The sequence below is a fragment of the Salmo trutta genome, chromosome 9, assembly GCF_901001165.1.
Source record: "Salmo trutta chromosome 9, fSalTru1.1, whole genome shotgun sequence".
In the NCBI taxonomy this organism is placed as follows: Eukaryota; Metazoa; Chordata; class Actinopteri; order Salmoniformes; family Salmonidae; genus Salmo; species Salmo trutta.
In genome coordinates this window covers 14,303,285-14,322,708 of record NC_042965.1, presented here as the reverse complement: position 1 = coordinate 14,322,708, position 19,424 = coordinate 14,303,285, and the positions used below count along the sequence as shown (strand labels likewise).

At 42.0% G+C, this 19,424-nt stretch overlaps 2 protein-coding genes across 2 annotated transcripts; both read left to right on the top strand.

Annotated features, from left to right (window-relative positions):
• Positions 1-452: 452 nt before the first annotated feature.
• On the top strand, positions 453-9,235 carry LOC115199972 (serine/threonine-protein phosphatase PP1-gamma catalytic subunit). The gene is made up of 7 exons (XM_029762566.1): positions 453-947; positions 5,097-5,228; positions 5,346-5,576; positions 5,731-5,835; positions 6,251-6,474; positions 7,954-8,088; positions 8,591-9,235. The coding sequence occupies exons 1-7, from the start codon at positions 893-895 to the stop codon at positions 8,678-8,680; spliced, it is 972 nt and encodes a 323-aa protein (XP_029618426.1). The 5' UTR covers positions 453-892; the 3' UTR covers positions 8,681-9,235.
• A 523-nt stretch (positions 9,236-9,758) lies between these two features.
• LOC115199973 (protein phosphatase PTC7 homolog) lies at positions 9,759-19,396 on the top strand. The gene is made up of 6 exons (XM_029762567.1): positions 9,759-10,340; positions 11,832-12,011; positions 12,912-13,110; positions 15,547-15,670; positions 15,808-15,937; positions 16,245-19,396. The coding sequence occupies exons 1-6, from the start codon at positions 10,151-10,153 to the stop codon at positions 16,301-16,303; spliced, it is 882 nt and encodes a 293-aa protein (XP_029618427.1). The 5' UTR covers positions 9,759-10,150; the 3' UTR covers positions 16,304-19,396.
• The last annotated feature ends 28 nt before the right edge of the window (positions 19,397-19,424 follow it).

Sequence of the window (19,424 nt, the reverse complement as noted above, 5' to 3'; positions counted from 1 at the left end):
TAGTGGAATAGTGGTGAGGTTTTAATGGGTGTAGGGTTAGTTGGTAGGGCAATTTTTCTTTCCTTCCATTCCCTTTTTGTGTCACCAAAAAAGTGGAATAATGTAATAATAATGTGTGTAATGAATTCACAACCCACAACAAGTAGGCGGAAAAACAGATACAGTAGGTGGCGATGTGTGCACCGCCAATATGTGTGATCCGCCAATACAAATGTAAATAAGAAGTAGAATCAGAGGAAGTGATATGCTTCGGTAAAATTAGATATTTTTTTGTTGCGTTTATAGCATTGGTTTTCAACTGTAATGAAGGGATGTCGCAGAAAATGTTGGTTGTGGTGGCAGCTGCAGAGAGGTATTTGGGTGTACGAGACTTGACGTCAGAAGAGTTACAGGGTGTCCAGTTCTTTCAGGCTGTTGGCCTGAGGTAGGACTAGATATATTCAAATAGTGGGTGGTGGGTTTTTAGTTAGTGTAAGGTTAGATGGTAGGGTATTTATTATTATTTTTAACAACGTACATTGGAGTCATACTCCAGTCTAGTAGGTGGCGGTAATGCAACATTTACTGGATACCAATCGCCATTAAACCTCATAGAAGAAAAGAAGAATCAGAGGGCATTGCTAACGGCTAGCGTGGATTTTGTCCCGATATACGGTTAATATTAGGTGTTGTTTTTGGAAATTTGTTGAAAACAAAGATGTTGAAGTAGGTGGTAAGGTATAATATAACGTTGTAAGATAACCAGTAACAGGGTATAATTTCTACACGTTTTTGTTTTCGGAACCAGTAATTTCGCGAAGGGAATTAATCGTAGCTAACGTTACTTAGCTAGTAACCAGCACTAGATTTGCACTTTGCACTGCTCACTCAGGCCTTTTTTTTTTGCGTCGCCATGGCCGATGTTGATAAACTCAATATAGACAGTATCATCCAGCGTCTTTTAGAAGGTAAGGAGTCTACACCAATGTAACTTTATTGCTGCAGTAATATCTGTTCACTTTGTTGGAGAGATGACTGTAGGCTAATTTTAGCTAGCTAACGTCGTTAGCTGTTGATGTCGCATGTAGACTCTGTATATTTTAGCTAACGTTAGCTAGTAGTTAACCAGTAGTTAGTGCATGATGTTGTTGCCATAGTAGTTAGCTAATTTTAACATGAAACTAGTTAACCAGCTAGCCGTCTAAACTCAACTCCACGATTTACGATGGAGTTGATCGGCAACTAGTATGGGCTGACTGGAGTTCCGATGTCACATAAAATTACATTTTTTTTCTCTCTTTTTGCTATACCGTGACAGCCGATAGTGGGCGCTAGATCTGCACTACTGTTTTGATGTGCTCAGCCGGTAATGCACTCGTGTCCCCCTAGACCATCTCGTACAAAAGCATCCTCCATTCAGGCTGCAAAGTCAAAGGCATACGTTTTATTAAGACTATACACACACATGTCCAGTTTCTTTTCCGACGCCAGCAATTTAAAGCTAGTTAAGGACGGAAATATGCCTTTGTACGAGCCGGTCCACGGGGGACATGAGTGTATTTATTACCGGCTGGGCACATCAATTCTAAATGATTGTGCAGATCTAGCGCCCAATATCGGCTGACTAGTCTACAAAAACGACGGATTTCAGCACCCAAATAGCCCGCATTTACACAGGACAATGTCCATCGTAAATCGTTTAGTCAGTGGTGTAGGGGTGCCTGGAGAAGTGGGTATACTCAAATTTTGCCAAACATGGCCCAAATGACCCGCCCAGTAAAGGAAAGGTGTGGAAAAATTCGGACAGTGAACACTACCTACAGTTGAAGTCGGAAGTTTACATACACCTTAACTAAATACATTTAAACTCAGTTTCACAATTCCTGACATTTAATCCAAGTAAAAATGTCTTGTCTAAGGTCAGTTAGAATCACCACTTTATTTTAAGAACGTGAAATGTCAGAATAATAGTAGAGAGAATGATTTATTTCAGCTTTTATTTCTTTCATCACATTCCCAGTGGGTCAGAAGTTTACATACACTCCATTAGTATTTGGTAGCATTGCCTTTAAATTGTTTAACTTGGGTCAAACGCTTCGGGTAGCCTTACAATAGCTTCCCACAATAAGTTGGGTGAATTTTGTCCCATTCCTCCTGACAGAGCTGGTGTAACTGAGTCAGGTTTGTAGGCCTCCTTGCTCGCACACACTTTTTCAGTTCTGCCCACACGTTTTCTATGGGATTGAGGTCAGGGCTTTGTGATGGCCACTCATTACCTTGACTTTGTTGTCCTTAAGCCATTTTGCCACAACTTTGGAAGTATGCTTGGGGTCATTGTCCATTTGGAAGACCCATTTGCGAGCAAGTTTTAACTTCCTGACTGATGTCTTGGGATGTTGCTTCAATATATCCACAATTTTCCTCCCTCATGATGCCATCTATTTTCTGAAGTGCACCAGTCCCTCCTGCAGCAAAGCACCCCCACAACATGATGCTGTCACCCCTGTGCTTCACGGTTGGGATGGTGTTCTTCAGCTTGCAAGCATCCTCAGTTTTCCTCCAAACATAACGATGGTCATTATGGCCAAACAGTTATATTTTTGTTTCATCAGACCAGGGGACATTTCTCCAAAAAGTACAATCTTTGTCCCCATGTGCAGTTGCAAACCGTAGTCTGGCTTTTTTATTGCGGTTTTGGAGAAGTGGCTTCTTCCTTGCTGAATGGACTTTCAGGTTATGTCAATATAGGACTCGTTTTACTGTGTATATAGATACTTTTGTACCCGTTTCCCCCAGCATCTTCACAATGTCCTTTGCTGTTGTTCTGGGATTGATTTGCACTTTTCGCACCAAAGTACGTTCATCTCTAGGAGACAGAACGCGTCTCCTTCCTGAGCGGCATGGCCATGGTGTTTATACTTACGTACTATTGTTTGTACAGATGAACGTGGTACCTTCAGGCATTTGGAAATTGCTCCCAAGGATGAACCAGACTTGTGGAGGTCTACAATGTTTTTTCTGAGGTCTTGGCTGATTTCTTTTGATTTTCCCATGATGTCAAGGAAAGAGGCACTGAGTTTGAAGGTAGGCCTTGAAATACATCCACAGGTACACCTCCAATTGACTCAAATTATGTCAATTAGCCTATCAGAAGCTTCTAAAGCCATTTTCTGGAATTTTCCAAGCTCTTTAAAGGCACAGTCAGCTTAGTGTATGTAAACTTCTGAACCACTGGAATTGTGATACAGTGAGTTATAAGTGAAATAATCTGTCTGTAAACAATTGTTGGAAAAATGACTTGTGTCATGCACAAAGTAGATGTCCTAACTGACTTGCCAAAACTATAGTTTGTTAACAAGACATTTGTGGAGTGGTTGAAAAAAACGAGTTTTATTGACTCCAATAGAAGAACAACAAAATTGGATGTAAATCAACAACAATGCTTAAACCACATCAGGAGATTACTTTTGAGGTCTGGGAAACATCTAAGATTGCTCTTTAATTCAACTGTGCAGGCACATAGCACTGTTTGGTACGCAGTGTTTGCAAAACAAATGGCCACTGGATAGATGCAAATAATCATGATATAATTCTGCCAGATAGGCATAGGCTACATTGTAGCTAGTTAACATTTAATTGAGAAGGGAAAGCATCCCTATACTTTTCCTGCTCCTTAATTGTTTGAAACCTGGCCATTTTACTTCATTTTATGAGGCATGCCTTGCTTCAAATTAGCCTATAGCCAAAGTCCTACCATGGAAACGTGGAGGCAATTATTTTTATAAAGACTTCCTCATGTGTGCTCTCCTGTTCTATTGTTTTACAAATGAACTTTATTTGTAAAATAAAGTTGTCTAGCGGCCAAAGGCATTATCGTCTAGCAGCCAGAGGCATTATCGTCTAGCGGCCAGAGGCATTATCGTCTAGCGGCCAGAGGCATTATCGTCTAGCGGCCAAAGGCGTTATCGTCTAGCGGCCAAAGGCGTTATCGTCTAGCAGCCAGCGGCATTATCGTAGTCATATTAGCAACACATGATAGATGTTGCTTCTTTAGAGATCCCCTCTTTCAAAATCTCCATGAAACCGCTCGCATTTTAGAATGTTTTCCCACAAATTGCGTTTTGGAACATTTGCTCATAGGCCTACCTTCGTGTGCACATTGCTGCGATTTAATGTGTAGAAATAAAAGTTTCTCTTCCAAGTGGCGCTGTGGTCTGAGGCACTGCATCGCAGTGTTGAGGCGCCACTACAGCCTGGGGTTCGATCCGGCTGTGAACGGGAGCCCCATAGAGCGGAACACAATTGGCCCAGCACCGTCCAGGTTAAGGAAGGGTTTGGCCGGGCGGCTTTCCTTGGCTCATCATTCTCTAGCGATGCCTTGTGGCGGACTGGGTGCCTGCAAGCTGACTTCGGTCGTCAGTCGAACAGTGTTTCCCTGACACATTGTTGCGGCTGGCTTCCGGGTTAAGTAAGCAGTGTGTTAAGAAGCGGCTTGGCGGGTCATGTGTCAGAGGACTCATGTCTCAACCTTTGCCTTTCCCGAGCCTGTTGGGAAGTTGTAGTGATGAGAACGTAACTACCAATTTGATAAATTGGGGAGAAAAATTTAAATGAATAAATAAACTATAATTTTTCAGTCAACATTTTAAGCTAAACATTCTGATCTGTTCATCACCCTTATTAATTGATACAGCGTATACCTCCACTACACTACTTTGATATGCATCGTGGGGATTAAGAAGTGAGTATACTCAATGCCCACAATAAAAGTGGGTATAAGGTCTGTACCTGCATATACCCTCCACTACACCACTGAGTTTAGGCGGCTAGTTAACCAGCTAAAGAAATTAGTTTGTCCCGGTCGTCACATTTCAAAATGTTCAGTCAAATTAGCAAGTTACCTAATATGTTACTTTAGCTACATGGTCCATGGCATTGTCCCAGCTATCTGCCCAGTCAGTGAAAGATGAAGTCAATAACATGAGTAATCTGATATGATGGTCAGCACTCACTCCCCTATCCAGAAGACATTAACAAGATATGGTGGCAATGAGCATGACGGCAAATTAGGTAGATATATTTGCTTGTAGATTCATCTGAATTTTATTTTTTTATAGTCAGAGGAGCAAAACCTGGTAAGAATGTGCAGCTGCAGGAGAATGAGATCCGAGGATTGTGCCTCAAGTCCAGGGAGATCTTTCTCAGCCAACCTATCCTTCTGGAGCTTGAAGCCCCCCTCAAAGTCTGTGGTGAGTAACCATCGCTATTTGGTGAAAATAAGTGTTAAACGATGTGTCTTCTATCCCCTTAGACCCAATGAGGGGTGTGTACTATAGCTACATCTTGAAGTTGTTTGTTTTCTGCAGGTGACATCCATGGGCAATATTACGACTTATTGAGGCTGTTTGAGTATGGGGGCTTCCCTCCTGAGAGCAACTACCTATTTCTGGGAGACTATGTGGACAGAGGGAAGCAGTCTCTGGAGACCATCTGTCTGCTTCTAGCCTACAAAATCAAATACCCGGAGAACTTCTTCCTGCTGAGGGGAAACCATGAGTGCGCCTCCATCAACAGAATATATGGATTCTATGATGAGTGTGAGTGATGTGTGGGGCTGTTGAAATAATTATAGTCCTGCACTCTGACAAAGTACGGCATTTGTATCTACATAGATTGCATTTTGTTATAAATTCCTGTCATATGCATTGCCTAGCTTATGATCATCCTAACGTGGTATTATTATTATTCTAGGTAAAAGAAGGTACAACATCAAGCTCTGGAAAACATTTACAGATTGTTTTAACTGCCTCCCTATCGCTGCCATTGTTGATGAGAAGATCTTCTGTTGCCATGGAGGTATGTTGCGTTTTAGTTGTCCTAAAAAATGAAGAGAATTAAGTGCACCTACCACCAACAGCGCAAGACATAAACAATAAATAGAAGTACAAGGCTTTATTGTTTTCTACAGAAATGCTTCTACACCTGCATTGCTTGCTGTTTGGGGTTTTAGGCTGGGTTTCTGTACAGCACTTTGTGACATCGGCTGATGTAAAAAGGGCTTTATAAATACATTTGATTGATTTGGGGATCGTCTAGGAATTCCTTGACGGTTGGTGACCACTGCTCTAAGACATCGCTTATGATATTGAGGAATGTTATTTGCTTTTATTCCAATTGTTCTTCCTGTCCTTGGAATTTTTACACAAGTTCTGATTGGAATTGACCTCATTCCGGTTGTTCATCTGTATTAATCTTCTTCCGTGTCTCTCAGGGTTGTCACCCGACCTCCAGTCCATGGAGCAGATCCGGCGTGTCATGCGGCCCACCGACGTCCCTGACCAGGGCCTCCTGTGTGACCTGCTCTGGTCTGATCCAGACAAGGATGTCCTTGGCTGGGGAGAGAACGACAGGGGCGTCTCATTCACCTTTGGATCAGAAGTGGTGGCAAAGTTCCTGCACAAACATGACTTGGATCTGATCTGTCGCGCCCATCAGGTATGTTGTCTACAAACAGGTAACTGCAAAAAAGAAATAAAACGGCAACATGAAGTGTCTTACTAGGGCGTTGGGCCACCACGAGCCAGAACAGCTTCAATGCACCTTGGCATAGATTCTGTAACTCTATTGGAGGAATGCGACACCATTCTTCTACAAGAAATTCCATAATTTGGTGTTTTGTAGATGGTGGTGGAAAGTGCTGTCTCAGGCGCCGCTCCAGAATGTTCAATTGGTTGAGATCTGGTGACTGAGACCGCCATGGCATATGGTTTTCATGCTCATCAAACCATTCGGTGACCACTCGTACCCTGTGGATGGAGGCATAGCCATGGTAACCAAAATAATAGCCTGCCCAGCATTTTTATACATGACCCTAAGCATGATGGGATGTTAATTGCTTAAAGACATGCTCCGGAACTTTGGCGACTAGTAGGTATTTTTTAAGCCTCACGCTTTGTGCTGATGTGTCAGTGTGCCATTTATAATCAATGAGTAGAATTACTGTTTTACCTCAATTAGCCATGAAATCCCTAGTTTGAAAGCAACTCTTTACTGGACACTGTGCGGTGCTATTTGCCCTACATTTTCCCCCACGTGGGCCAGCCAAGTAGCAATTAGAGTTCCAGCCAATAAGCTTCAGCCCCTCGCCATTTGAGTGACAGCTAGCAAGATGCACAAACTGCAGGCCAAGAGAGAAGTGACGTGGTTCACATAATCTGCACATATGTGACGCAGTTCGCAATTTTCAGAGACCACTTTTGGCTCGTGAGCACTATTTTCAGAACTACTGGCTAAAAAGTATACAAAAGTACCGGAGAATCCTAACTCAGGAACCACACCTGCTTTAAATATACTTTGTATCCCTCATTTACTCAAGTGTTAATATTATTTTGGAAGTTACCTGTAAATTCAGTCGTGTTCCGATCAGTGCTGATTAGGGCTGTCTCCGACAAAAAAAATTATTTAAAATCTTGGTCGTATGTTCTTTTGACCAATCAATTGGTCTACATTTTTAAACTGATTTTTCCATATAGACACACCCTGTTTTAATAAAATCAACTATATGTAGGCTACTGAGCTTATCTGATGCTTTAAAGACTGATTTTTTTTTAATTAAGACAAATAACTAAAGAGGGAGCCAGAGATCAATATAGCCTAACCAGAAGAAAAAAACCTGTTCCTGACCCGCTGCTGCTGGCCTTCGCATAACAGTAAATGTACTACTGGTGTGCCATCCCCCCGGCCTCCAATGGAATTAGTCCACTCAGACAGGCCTGAATCAGACAGGTGTCTTGTGTGCCATAAAAACTATATATATTTGCAACTGCTCGACTTAAAAAAATCTTGGTCGACCAACAGCCTATTGACCAAACAATCGACCAGTCGACTAAATGTGGTCAGCCCTAGTACTGATAGTCTGTGTGGAATTTGTTTTTATTTCAACCGAACTGTAATCAATGCTCTCTTTTCCGGCAGGTTGTTGAGGACGGCTATGAGTTCTTTGCAAAGCGACAGCTTGTGACTTTATTCTCAGCACCGAACTACTGCGGGGAGTTTGACAATGCTGGTGCCATGATGAGTGTGGATGAGACTCTCATGTGCTCGTTTCAGGTGAGGGATATTTCAATCATGAATGTGCTCCATCTTACCACAGGCATGTAATTTGTGTCAGTGATTGTATTACTACTGTAGTGTATGGACATGTTAAAGGGAGATTTCAAAATGTTTCATCTTCATATTCATCTCCAGCACCACATCGACATATGTGAAAATGGCACGTTTCTATGTTTTGTAGTAAAAGATAAAGGAAGATGTTTCCAGTGACGACATCGATGTGTATCATGTGATTTTAACCAATTATGTGTAGTCATTGCCTACTTATTGGTTGATGTCACTGGAAACATTTATCTTCCTATCTTTTTTACTACAAAACAGAAATGCACCGTTTTCACATGTTGATGTTGCGGTGGTGCTGGAGATTATATAAAATTTAGAAATGTCCTTTTAAAGTTATGACCAGTCTTGTCATTATGTGAAACTGTACAATGTGTAGACTGTTGCAGTGGGCAAAACATAATCTTAGTTGGATTACCTGTATTCATTCCACTTGTAGATTTTGAAGCCAGCCGAGAAGAAGAAGCCAAATGGCAGCCGTCCAGTCACACCCCCACGGAACATGGTCACCAAGCAAGGCAAGAAATAAGGTGGTATGAGCTCCCCGTTCTGCTTTCGTCTGTTGCATCTGAAGGGTTGGTTGCCCTTTGCTGCCAATACTGAAAAGATATCCACTCCAACCTGATGAAAGCGGAATGTTTTGTTGTTTTGTCCACAAGGGTAAATGGATATGTCACCATGAAAACCTCAGGGGTTTTGCACTCCATTGCAACTAGTCTTTGCCACATGACTGTTCAATCAGGAACAATGTAACAATATGGCTAATAATGCACAGAAATGCCTTGTTTGAAGCTGTGCACAAATTTTCCAATTTCTTCATTTCATGTCATCAATTTCTGTTGTCACCTGTTTCTCACTGTCAATAATGAAATTAATGGTTCTTAAATAACTATGGAAATATTACAAGACATTTAGATGTTTATTTCGGTATAACTTGTTTTTATCATAGGACATTGAATCCGCACTCTGCGCCTGCATCCTCACCATTTTTAAAAAGTATTGTGCTGAATTTAAATGAAGAAATAAAACATTCTTGTAATGTCTAAGTCTTTCTAATAAACTTTTAGCACATTTGAGGGGGGAATTGGCATTTGAATTGTATTTATTTGAGGATTGAGAAGCTCAACATTGATTTAATTACTCCCATATATTGTGTACTACTAGAAGTGATGTGAAAGACATGGTAAAGTTGCATAAAGATGATATGCAGTCCAGTTCTATAAAAATTATATACTATAATACACAGTCACAAATTATATTACAAAACTAGCAAATATGTTTTTTCTCTCTATGCAAAACCCACTTGACTTTAGTGTCAAGGGCAGCATTAGAAGAAGTACGGTATGAAAAGGTCACTGGGTCACACTCAAGGCTGTTTGCCTCCCAAGTTGACATTCGCCTTTACTGCCACAAGGGGTGTCGTAAAATCCATCAGAATCCTCGCAAGCCATGTTTTTCTGCTACACATTTAAGTTTCATAAAACTGAAATTAATTATTAGAAGGGGATGCTTTTTTTCAAAAGTTCACATTTCTTAAAAAACAAAAGTCATGGATGATTTTCAGGGTTAGAAGAACTGAGGAAACTCAAATTGCGTAATGAGATGTGACGTCAGCCCAGTCACAAGACCACAGAGCAGATCACTCTGGTTCGCTCGCCCAGCATGTTTCACAAATGTGGAAAGTTGTGCTACAGGCACGATGGCTGCAACGAACTCGGAACATCTCTGGGAATCTGGACGTGTGATATCCTTCGAATTACGGAGCAGTTGTTACTGATTTGGCAATAACTACTGTATTCAACTAAATAAAGAATAAGTATCGTCTGGGCTGGCGCGCGGGTTTGTTTCTGCGTGGCGGATGTTAACGTTAGCTAGCTAACTAAGCAGCACAGTTTCAAGCTAGCGAGTCAAGATTGTGACATTGGAGCTAATCTAGCTAGCTAACACCTAGGTTGTTTCTAGCTTGGTACTCGGTATAGTGGGAGCTGGTGTGTAGGTGATGTTCTCCGTACTTTCATACGGTAGACTGGTTGCCAGAGCAGTAATTGGCGGACTCTCTCAAACGGATAGCCGCGACTACAGCCTGGTAACAGCAAGCTGCGGGTTTGGGAAGGGTATCTTGAAGAAAGGGATGTGCTACGGCGACGACGCTTGCTTCATTGCCCGACATAAATCTGCCGATGTTTTGGGTGAGTAAACAATGCCTGGCATTGACAACTATTCTATAACGTGGCGATATAACCGGCCTTGTTGTTTAGCTGGCTAACTAACATGCCAGACAGTGCACCTTTGCTAGTTATAGTAGCTAGTTTGCGCTAACTACGTTTTGTAGTATCAAACAATAACAAACCAGGGACACTGTATTTTGTTTGATCATGATGCACAATACGCTAACTAGGTAGCTGTACTATTGGCTTAGTTTCAAGCCAAGAAAATGCAAATACATTTGGGAAACCCTGTCCTGGAGGTCAGAGCTGCCTGTAGTTTGATAATTGTAGTGATAGGGGGGCAGCCATAACCAAACGGTAACCAGTATGTACACATGAATAAATGGATTAGAAATATAAACATTGAGAACTTCTTTATTTCTTGTTTTTCACTATAACTAGGCTACAACCAATCAGTCCCAGACAGACTTCATTTTTCATTCACACTTTACCCCATGTCACAACTTATATGGTGTACCTAACTGGTTTTGGACCTCAGAAGGTCACCATGTTACAAAACGTTCAGATATAAATGTAGTGTGGAACAGACATGATCCTCTGCCTTGTAAAATAAGGAACAGTCTCAACACTAAATAACAGCACATCTATCAGCAGCATTCTTGCCCAGTTCATACAAGTATGACAAACACACGTGTACCTCCTGATCCCCACCAAGACTGATGGTTGGTGTCTCAGATTTGACATAATCATATTGATAGACAAACCAATAGTTCTGCTGCAAATAGTCACATGTCTGTAGCCCACAGTTTAAAAGGGCATTGTACATTTTTAGTATTGTTGTCACATCAGTGAGCCAAAGGTTGGCAGGGAGAGAGTTATACGACCCTCCTTGTATGGTCACAGCAAGAGCTGATTCTTGTGTCTGGGAAGCAGCTGTAAATAATTGCATTCCTAGGAAAAACTTGGACTGCCAGACCAACTTCTCCCATAATAGGCAGAGGTACATTTCAATAACCATAGAAACCAAATGTTTCAGGGTTTTATGCAGTGTGATAATGTGACTGCAAACTAGTGTATGAGCTTGTTGATAATGTAATGTGACTTGACAACTGCAGACAACATACGTTTCAGATAGCTAACAGTAAAAAATGGTTTATATGTACCAGACTGGCCAAATTATCAATGGAGATTATTCCAGGAAAAAGTTTCGTCAGAAGCATGTCAAAGAAATGCTTATTCTCTGAAGTGTCCCTTGTGTTTCATTCTAAGCACTGTCTTGCTCTACACTTGGTGTCTTGTTTTTAGTGAAAGTGCCTATTGTTTCTCCTGTCACAACTGTGTGAAGACGTCTAGTACTTGTTTCCGATTAATATGACCTCTTCTATTGTCGGAAAACTGTCTTCTTCTGGGAATGTCTTAGTCAGGAGTGTTAAGAATAATCAGAATGCAATCTTGATTCTTTCCTATCCTGTTCTCCTCTTTTGAACCAATACCTGACTGTGGTTTCTTCAGGTGTGGCAGATGGAGTGGGTGGTTGGAGAGACTACGGTGTGGACCCATCACAGTTTTCAGGGACCCTTATGAAGACGTGTGAGCGGCTGGTAAAGGAGGGACGCTTCGTTCCAAGCAACCCTGTGGGCGTCCTCACAAGCAGCTACTACGAGCTCCTACAGAACAAAGTGCCTCTGCTGGGTGAGTGAAGGAAGCCCTGGAGGATCAGTGTTTTGTGAACCTGGAGGCGGGCGCAAAAATAAATCACCAGTGTCTGCCTCATACTGACTAGAATAGGCATTTACAATAGAGAATACGGTCATAAAGCAGTCTTAGAATGGTCTGTTTTCAGTCTGGGTGGTTAGGCTAAGTGACATGTGAGGTGCTGCTATTTAGATAGGATATTTGCGTGATGAGTCAGAGACCTGCTGCATGCCTCTATCCTGGGAAGTGTACAGACAAGGAGAAGCCTATCCCCGCCAGAATCTCCTCTTGATCCATTGCTTTGCTAGAATGGAGCATGCGGAAATGTGCAGGACAAAACAAACGGAGAGTGAGGAGTCGAGCAGTCCGTGTCGACAGTCTGTACTTTTCCATCCCATCTCATGTAGAAGAGGAAAAACAAGTCAGTATTGTATTTTTCCAGTGCTGAGGAGTACGGTCGTGAGGCCAGGAGTAATTGTATTACTATTGAAAAAACACACAAGAAAGGGAGTGAGAGTAGGGTGAGTCAGAGAGCGTGAGGGGTTGTAGGGAGCTCCCATAGAACATTCTGGTGGTCCAGATGACTCATCAGCAGGGTGTGGCTGCACGCGGAGCCATGTTGTCGCCGGTTCGGTTAACTTTTATGTTTCCTTAAATGTTATCCTTCCAAAATGTTTCTCTTCCTGAAATGTATTGACATGCCTTCCTCTTCTAACCACAGGTTTAACTACAGTATGATAATGATATAATGCAACCCAACAAAAACACCACTCATAAATCATCCCAACCAATTTATAACTTGTTCAATGGCTCTATTCGACTTCATTTGTTACAAATATAATCAGGATGTAGGGCGTGCCACCCATATATTTATCATCTTGTGTTATCTCCTTCCAGGCAGCAGCACGGCCTGTATCGTGGTGCTGGACCGGCAGAGCCATCGGCTTCACACTGCTAACTTGGGAGACTCAGGCTTCCTGGTGGTGCGGGAAGGAGAGGTGGTGCACCGCTCTGACGAACAGCAGCACTACTTCAACACCCCCTTCCAGCTCTCTATTGCCCCACCCGAGGCAGAGGGGGCCGTCCTCAGTGACAGGTCAGTTTTGTGGCCCTGCCGAAGCCATATTTTGTATTGTAAAGAAGCTGTGTAGCTATTTGTTTGGTTTTGAAGCACAGAGTCTCTGCATTGGTTCTGCCCTTGTGCTGCTCTCTGGTCTGTCCAGTCCAGTGTTGATGCAGCATTAGTGAGTGTCAGTACTGCCACAGTCAGTGTGCAGGCCAGGAATGATTGGGGCCATGTGCTGCTTTCTCTCCTTGTGTAGGCATGCCAGCAGCAGTAGTGCTGCAGACTCCAGTGGGGCCGGTGTTGGCTCCCCGCCACCGTTTAAGCCAGACCAAAGTCTCATCACACACACACACACACACACACACACACACACACACACACACACACACACACACACAGAGGGGCGGCCTCATGGCCCTCCTCACAGCAGCCTCACAGCCCTTCTCACAGCAGCCAATCCCTGGTCTGTTTACCCACAGGCCTTCTCAACCCTGTAATCTAGAACAGGAAGATTATTTAGAGCTGCTCATGTGGGTTTCTCTAAACTGGTGTGAGGTGGAACAGTACTGTCACTGTTGTAAATGTAGCTGATGCATAGTACTTGTAGAATAGGCCTATTCACAACCGTATTCTCATCATACATACCTATTATAAAATGGCTTGGTTTTGCTCAGTGCATAGGGTATCTCCATGGCTTATCTCTATACAGAATAAACAGATATGGGCCCGGTTTCCAAAAAGCATCTTAAGGCAAAGTTCATCGTTAGAACCTTCGTAGGAGCATCGTTAAATCTCTGAATTGTTTCCCAAAACCATCGTCACCAAAGTTGCACTTGAAAACGCTTGTTATTTACCGACTGCCTCAGACCACTCGTGGAACAGCTAAGTGAGTCGTTAGATGCGGTTTTCCCTACCGTGTCACTTCATACACAGAAGATCTCTGCTAAACATAGAATCAAGATGTTTATCTGTCTCTCTGCGACTGCAAAGACTAAGTTCCCATTGTCTTTGCAATTGTTACAAACAAGCAAAGGATAAAAAGATAATTCAGTCATCTCTGTTTTCAATTTGAAGTAAAAGATAAATAGCCTACTTGCAGTATAGCCTATATATTTCAATGATATGGAAATACATTTCATGTTCATTCAATTGAGTTTTATTTCTCTGTTTGGCTTACTGTCAAATGTTTCTTTAATATATTTCATGATGTGCCAAATCTTGATTTAATGCATTATTATAGGGTGAGCATTAGAATAAGCCTCAATATTTGTAGCCTTAGGTGATATGTCTCCTAAGAGCTGATCCGTTGCCAGTATTGTGGAATAATTCTAATGTTAAGGTCAGATTTGAATGGATAATTCTGATCCGAGAGCAGCGTTACCTTTTTTGATTCTATCAATATCGTCACATGCCTCAACGATGCACTTAGTGAGCGTTCTCTCTGCGTGGTGTTTTGGGAAACTCATGTTACGTCTTCGACCGTTGTAGGTAAGATGCGTCGTTAATACACTCGTAAGCCTAAGTTCCATCGGGAAACCGGGCCATAGTCAGTCCAAACTGTGGACCTATTTGACTTGGCCCTGTTGCATATAGGCTGGAAACTGTAATCTTTCCATGAGCTGGAGGCTGCAGTATTTTGTGCCATTGATAGTATCATATTCAGGGACATAAGCGTTGTGATTCTGCTGTAGTTGGTGGGAAGACTCGACGTTCATTTCATTTACAGCTAAATCCGTGATTCCTTAATAGTGATCATTTTGAAACGTATCGCTAAAGCCTCGATGTAATGTAGGACTGTAGATCGAATGGCGGCTGGGTTACAGATGGTTTCTGGAACAGCCGTGAGTATCGGGGAGTCTGGGGCAGAGGCAGAATTATTCCGCCTTCCAAGAACTGAACTTGACACTGCACATGGCTCTGATTTGCTGTATATGTGTGTATCAGTCGCACATCAACATTACAGCAGTTCCTTACAACTTCACCATGACGGCCATGGTGTGCTTTCCTTGTGACTATTCATTCGATAATTTTCCACCATACCTATGCAATTTGTTAGCAGCAGCATTTCACAGCTGAAAAAGTAGTCAGTTGAAATGTATAACTGCATTGAATGATTTCTCTAATTGTTTTGTACTTCATTCCAGTGTTTGACACAGTGATCTATAGCCATGTCTAACCTGAGGTGTGTGCCTGAGTCTCATAGTCAGACAGGAGACTGAGCAGCAGTGTCAGTGATCTAGGCTAATGAAGGGCTAGACGCACAGATTAAACTGGGCTCAGACAGGACAGATTTCCTTCCTGGAGGGGGTATGAGAAGGGGGGGCAATTGGCTAACGTTTGCAATTTGGTTAAGCACTTTAACGCTCCCTCTCTAATGGGCACTATATCATCAGGATATTTTAACTCATGTTCCGCAAGACTGTTATTGCCGCGCTACGTTGTGTTAAGCTCTCTGTGTTCCCTCAGTCCCGACGCTGCAGACAGCTCCTCCTTCGATGTCGAGTTGGGGGACATCATTCTCACAGCCACAGACGGCCTCTTCGACAACATGCCCGACTATATGATCCTACAGGAGCTGAAAAAACTCAAGGTACACCCTCGCATAAACCCTTGCCGTACTTGTGTGCAACAAACAGGTTTACTGTTTCATTCAGCAGAGTATTGAAGTGGAGGAACAAGACATTGAAAAACTACTAAGACACCTCCATTTTGTTTTTGTTTTTGCAGAACACCAACTATGAGAGTATCCAGCAGACAGCCAGGAGCATTGCAGAGCAGGCCCATGTTCTGGCATACGACCCCAACTACATGTCGCCTTTTGCCCAGTTTGCCTGTGACAATGGACTGAATGTAAGAGGTAATGATCATCACTTTTATCACTTCTTCATGCAAGTGGAAACTGGAGACAAAGCCAAGGTAGTCCTCATTTCATAGTCCGTTTGCTCCATTCATACCCTGCTTCCCTTGTGAATGGTATCCAGGCTGAGAGGGCTGCTCTATTAATCAGGAAGAATGAGACCCAGTGAGGAATAAGAAGTGACGGCTCACTTTGTTTTATTAGTGTTCCTTCCATTGCTCTCAGGCTGCTTCCTTTTGGAATGATGAAAATGAGAGATTGTTCTCACACTCATCTTTCTGACTGCATCTCTTTCTCTTCCCCACAGGAGGAAAGCCAGATGACATCACCGTGTTGCTGTCAATAGTGGCAGAGTACACAAACTAGAGACTGTATTGAGGCTAGGAGGGGAATTAGGAGAGTTTCCTCTTGCCATCTGTCTCTTGAAGATGCCAGACTGCTTTGATTCCTGCTGGCGGGGATTAGGGACTAATGTTGGTGGCTGACTGAGCCCACCTTTGGCCCCCTGAGATAATCAGTCCTCCAGGACTCAATCAGGCCTATTTCTCAGATGGAACACTGACAATACATGCACTGATGTCACCACCATCAGAACTGAGTGTTAATCTTTAATAGTCTGAATGGATAAATAAAGCATAGGGTTAAGTTCTGACGTGTCTCTGGAATACCTGCTGCAAAGTATCTATCTGGGAAATGTCCCAGTTGTCATTGACCTAATCCCCGTTCAGTGGGATGAAGGACATCAGCATGTTGGCGATGAGGCTCTGGCTCTCACATTCTTTTTGGACTTGGAGCAAAGCCCAGGATGGAGAGAGAGGAGAGAAAAAAGGTGGTCAGTATTAGCCAGTCAAAAGTGAATGAGCGTCAGAATTGAAAATCTGTGAATCATGCCAATGAGGGTTAATCACAGGAACCGAGCTGATTCAAGACGGGAAGTAGCATCATAGCATCAAGTCGAAACGATAGGGCCACGAAAACGTCACACTTACAGTTACTCACATTACACACAAAAACAAAAGAAGTTGAAGGGCAAAAATAATATGCGTGTATAAGGGCATGCATCATTGTGATATTAAAGGATGTTAGAATGTTTTGGTAGATCCGTGGGAAAGGGACTTTGTGGTATTTTAAGTTGTTTGACTGATCTCTAAGGGGTTGTATGAAGACTAGGTGCAGTTGCCACATACTTTGCCATATCAGTACAATTTGGGTCAAACACAGACCAAGTCAATCATTTCTAAGGATGTGAAATGTTAAAATAACTTTTTTTTTAATGGTTTGACATTTCTGTCAAACCTGTTCTCTGACCCCTGCTGCGACACAGAGGGAGTGTGACTGCAAGTGATGTTGAAGGTTATTATGTGTGATAGAGTAACCTCTAGTCTGTCGCGTGTCAGCTGTTCATATTGTATACATGCGGAATGGATGGGTTTTATGTAGGCTACACCGCTTTTTAAAATATCCACTGGGATGCAGTGGTAACAACCATTTACTCACAAGGTTAAAGAAAGCATATCTGAAAGTTCACAGTGGATGTTGGTCAAGTGACCAAGCAGATATAATTTTATTTCTGCTTTGGTTTGATGGGGTGGGAATCTGGACTGATCACAGTTTGTTTAGCTTCAGGAAAAATAGTTCACAATCAGAATTTGTCAGTTGTCCTCGCTTGTAAAGCTCCAATGGCACATTTGATGAGGTCTTTTGAATCAGGTCACTAGTGTTTTTATTTAATTTAACCGGTTTTCATTTTTGCTGCTGTCAAAAATGTGCACTTTGCATTTACAACAACTCATGTGCAGAAACATTTTAAGTGACATTTCCTTTGTAAAGGAAAATTCCACCACAAAACTATCTTTTGGTATTTGTTTCAGTAGTCAATTGTTTAAATAGTCCCGAAATGTATTGCTTGTCAGCAATCAAGTTTAAGATAATTAACTTAAAAATTGTTTTTAAAACATCACATGATGCAGAACACAGATTCATATGATGCAAAATGCATCATACAGGGATGATTTTGTATTTTCAAAACTATATTGCTGACAAGAAAAACATTTTGGGACTATGAAACAAATACCAAAATATGTTTTTGGGTGAGGTTTCCTTTAACATGTACTATGTACATGTTGATTTATGGAGCTGATGTGCCTTGTATCAGATGTTATTGATAGTGGTAAAATTGTGTATCGTATTGTTCCCTAAACCCCACACTGTGTCAGCTATGGAGACAAGTAGCCATATGATTCACACGTACTTTTCCCATCATGCCCTGCTGTCGTAATGCTTAATCGGCGCCATCTGATGGGAGACCTCTCGTTCCCTTTCAATGTGTTCAATGCCTTTCACCATGGGACACATTCAAATTTGAATGGTCAAGATATTTATTTTTAAAAAGGAGGGGGAAAGCATGACAAATGATCTTAGAATCCTTAAAGGCCCAATGCAGCTGTTTTATATCAAATTACTTCGGAACAATTAAGTACATTACTGTAATAGATTTCCATAAAAAATGGGAAAAAAACGCATTTTAGAAGTTTGGAACCCGCACCTCTGATTCACAGGGGTTGGGTTAAATACCACATTTCAGTTGTACAACTGACTAGGTATCCCCCTTTCCCTTTCTTTGTTATTAGTCTATTAACCGATTACCACATGGTGATTTTATCATGGAAAGCCCAAGCTCCTGCACATGCAAAATTGCTGATTTATAAGGTCCTGTGCAGATTGTATTTTCAACCACAAACTAACTATCAGGAAATAACAAAAAATCTCACTTTTACAGAGTTTCATCAGCTATGATACGATATAATACACAGGAAAACACAATTTTCACTGCTCTGGGCCTTTAACAAGGTTCTGTGTATCAACTGTAGTACCCCTTGGTTTTCTATCTGTTGATGTCATGGTGTTCCCTCACTACAGGCTACTGTCCTGCTTCAAGGGCTCTCCCCTAACTAGGAAAATAATATCTATGCCGCTACTGACTGACGTAGGGCTATCAGGTGTTTTATGACATAAAAAAAACCTAAACAACTTAATGCCCTGTATACATTTCTTACTGCGCTGGGAGTTGAAACACACCTGCACTGGATGGCCCAAATGCTTTCGCAAACATTATGGCACTGTAGAGATTGCCAAGAACCTCACCAGCCTTAAAATACAATCAATTCTCCCAGTCAGACGGCACTATATCAAAGCTTCTCCATGATGTCCATATCCTGCTCCCCACTGACTTAGTGACCTGACCTGCCAGTACCCCTGTTCTGTTGGCCAGTTCTAGACTTCAGTTAAACGTTCCGTTCAAAAAGCAACGTTTGTTACAGTGAGAGCTGCATGTAATGTTATCTATAATTTGTATGAACCGTTCAACAATGCAGAGACCCAGTTTCTGTTTAACATGTTTTCAAAGCTGTAACATATTTCAATAAAGTACAGTATTTATTACCCTCGTTCTTTTCCTTTTAACCAGACCCTTGTCATGTTTTTCTGT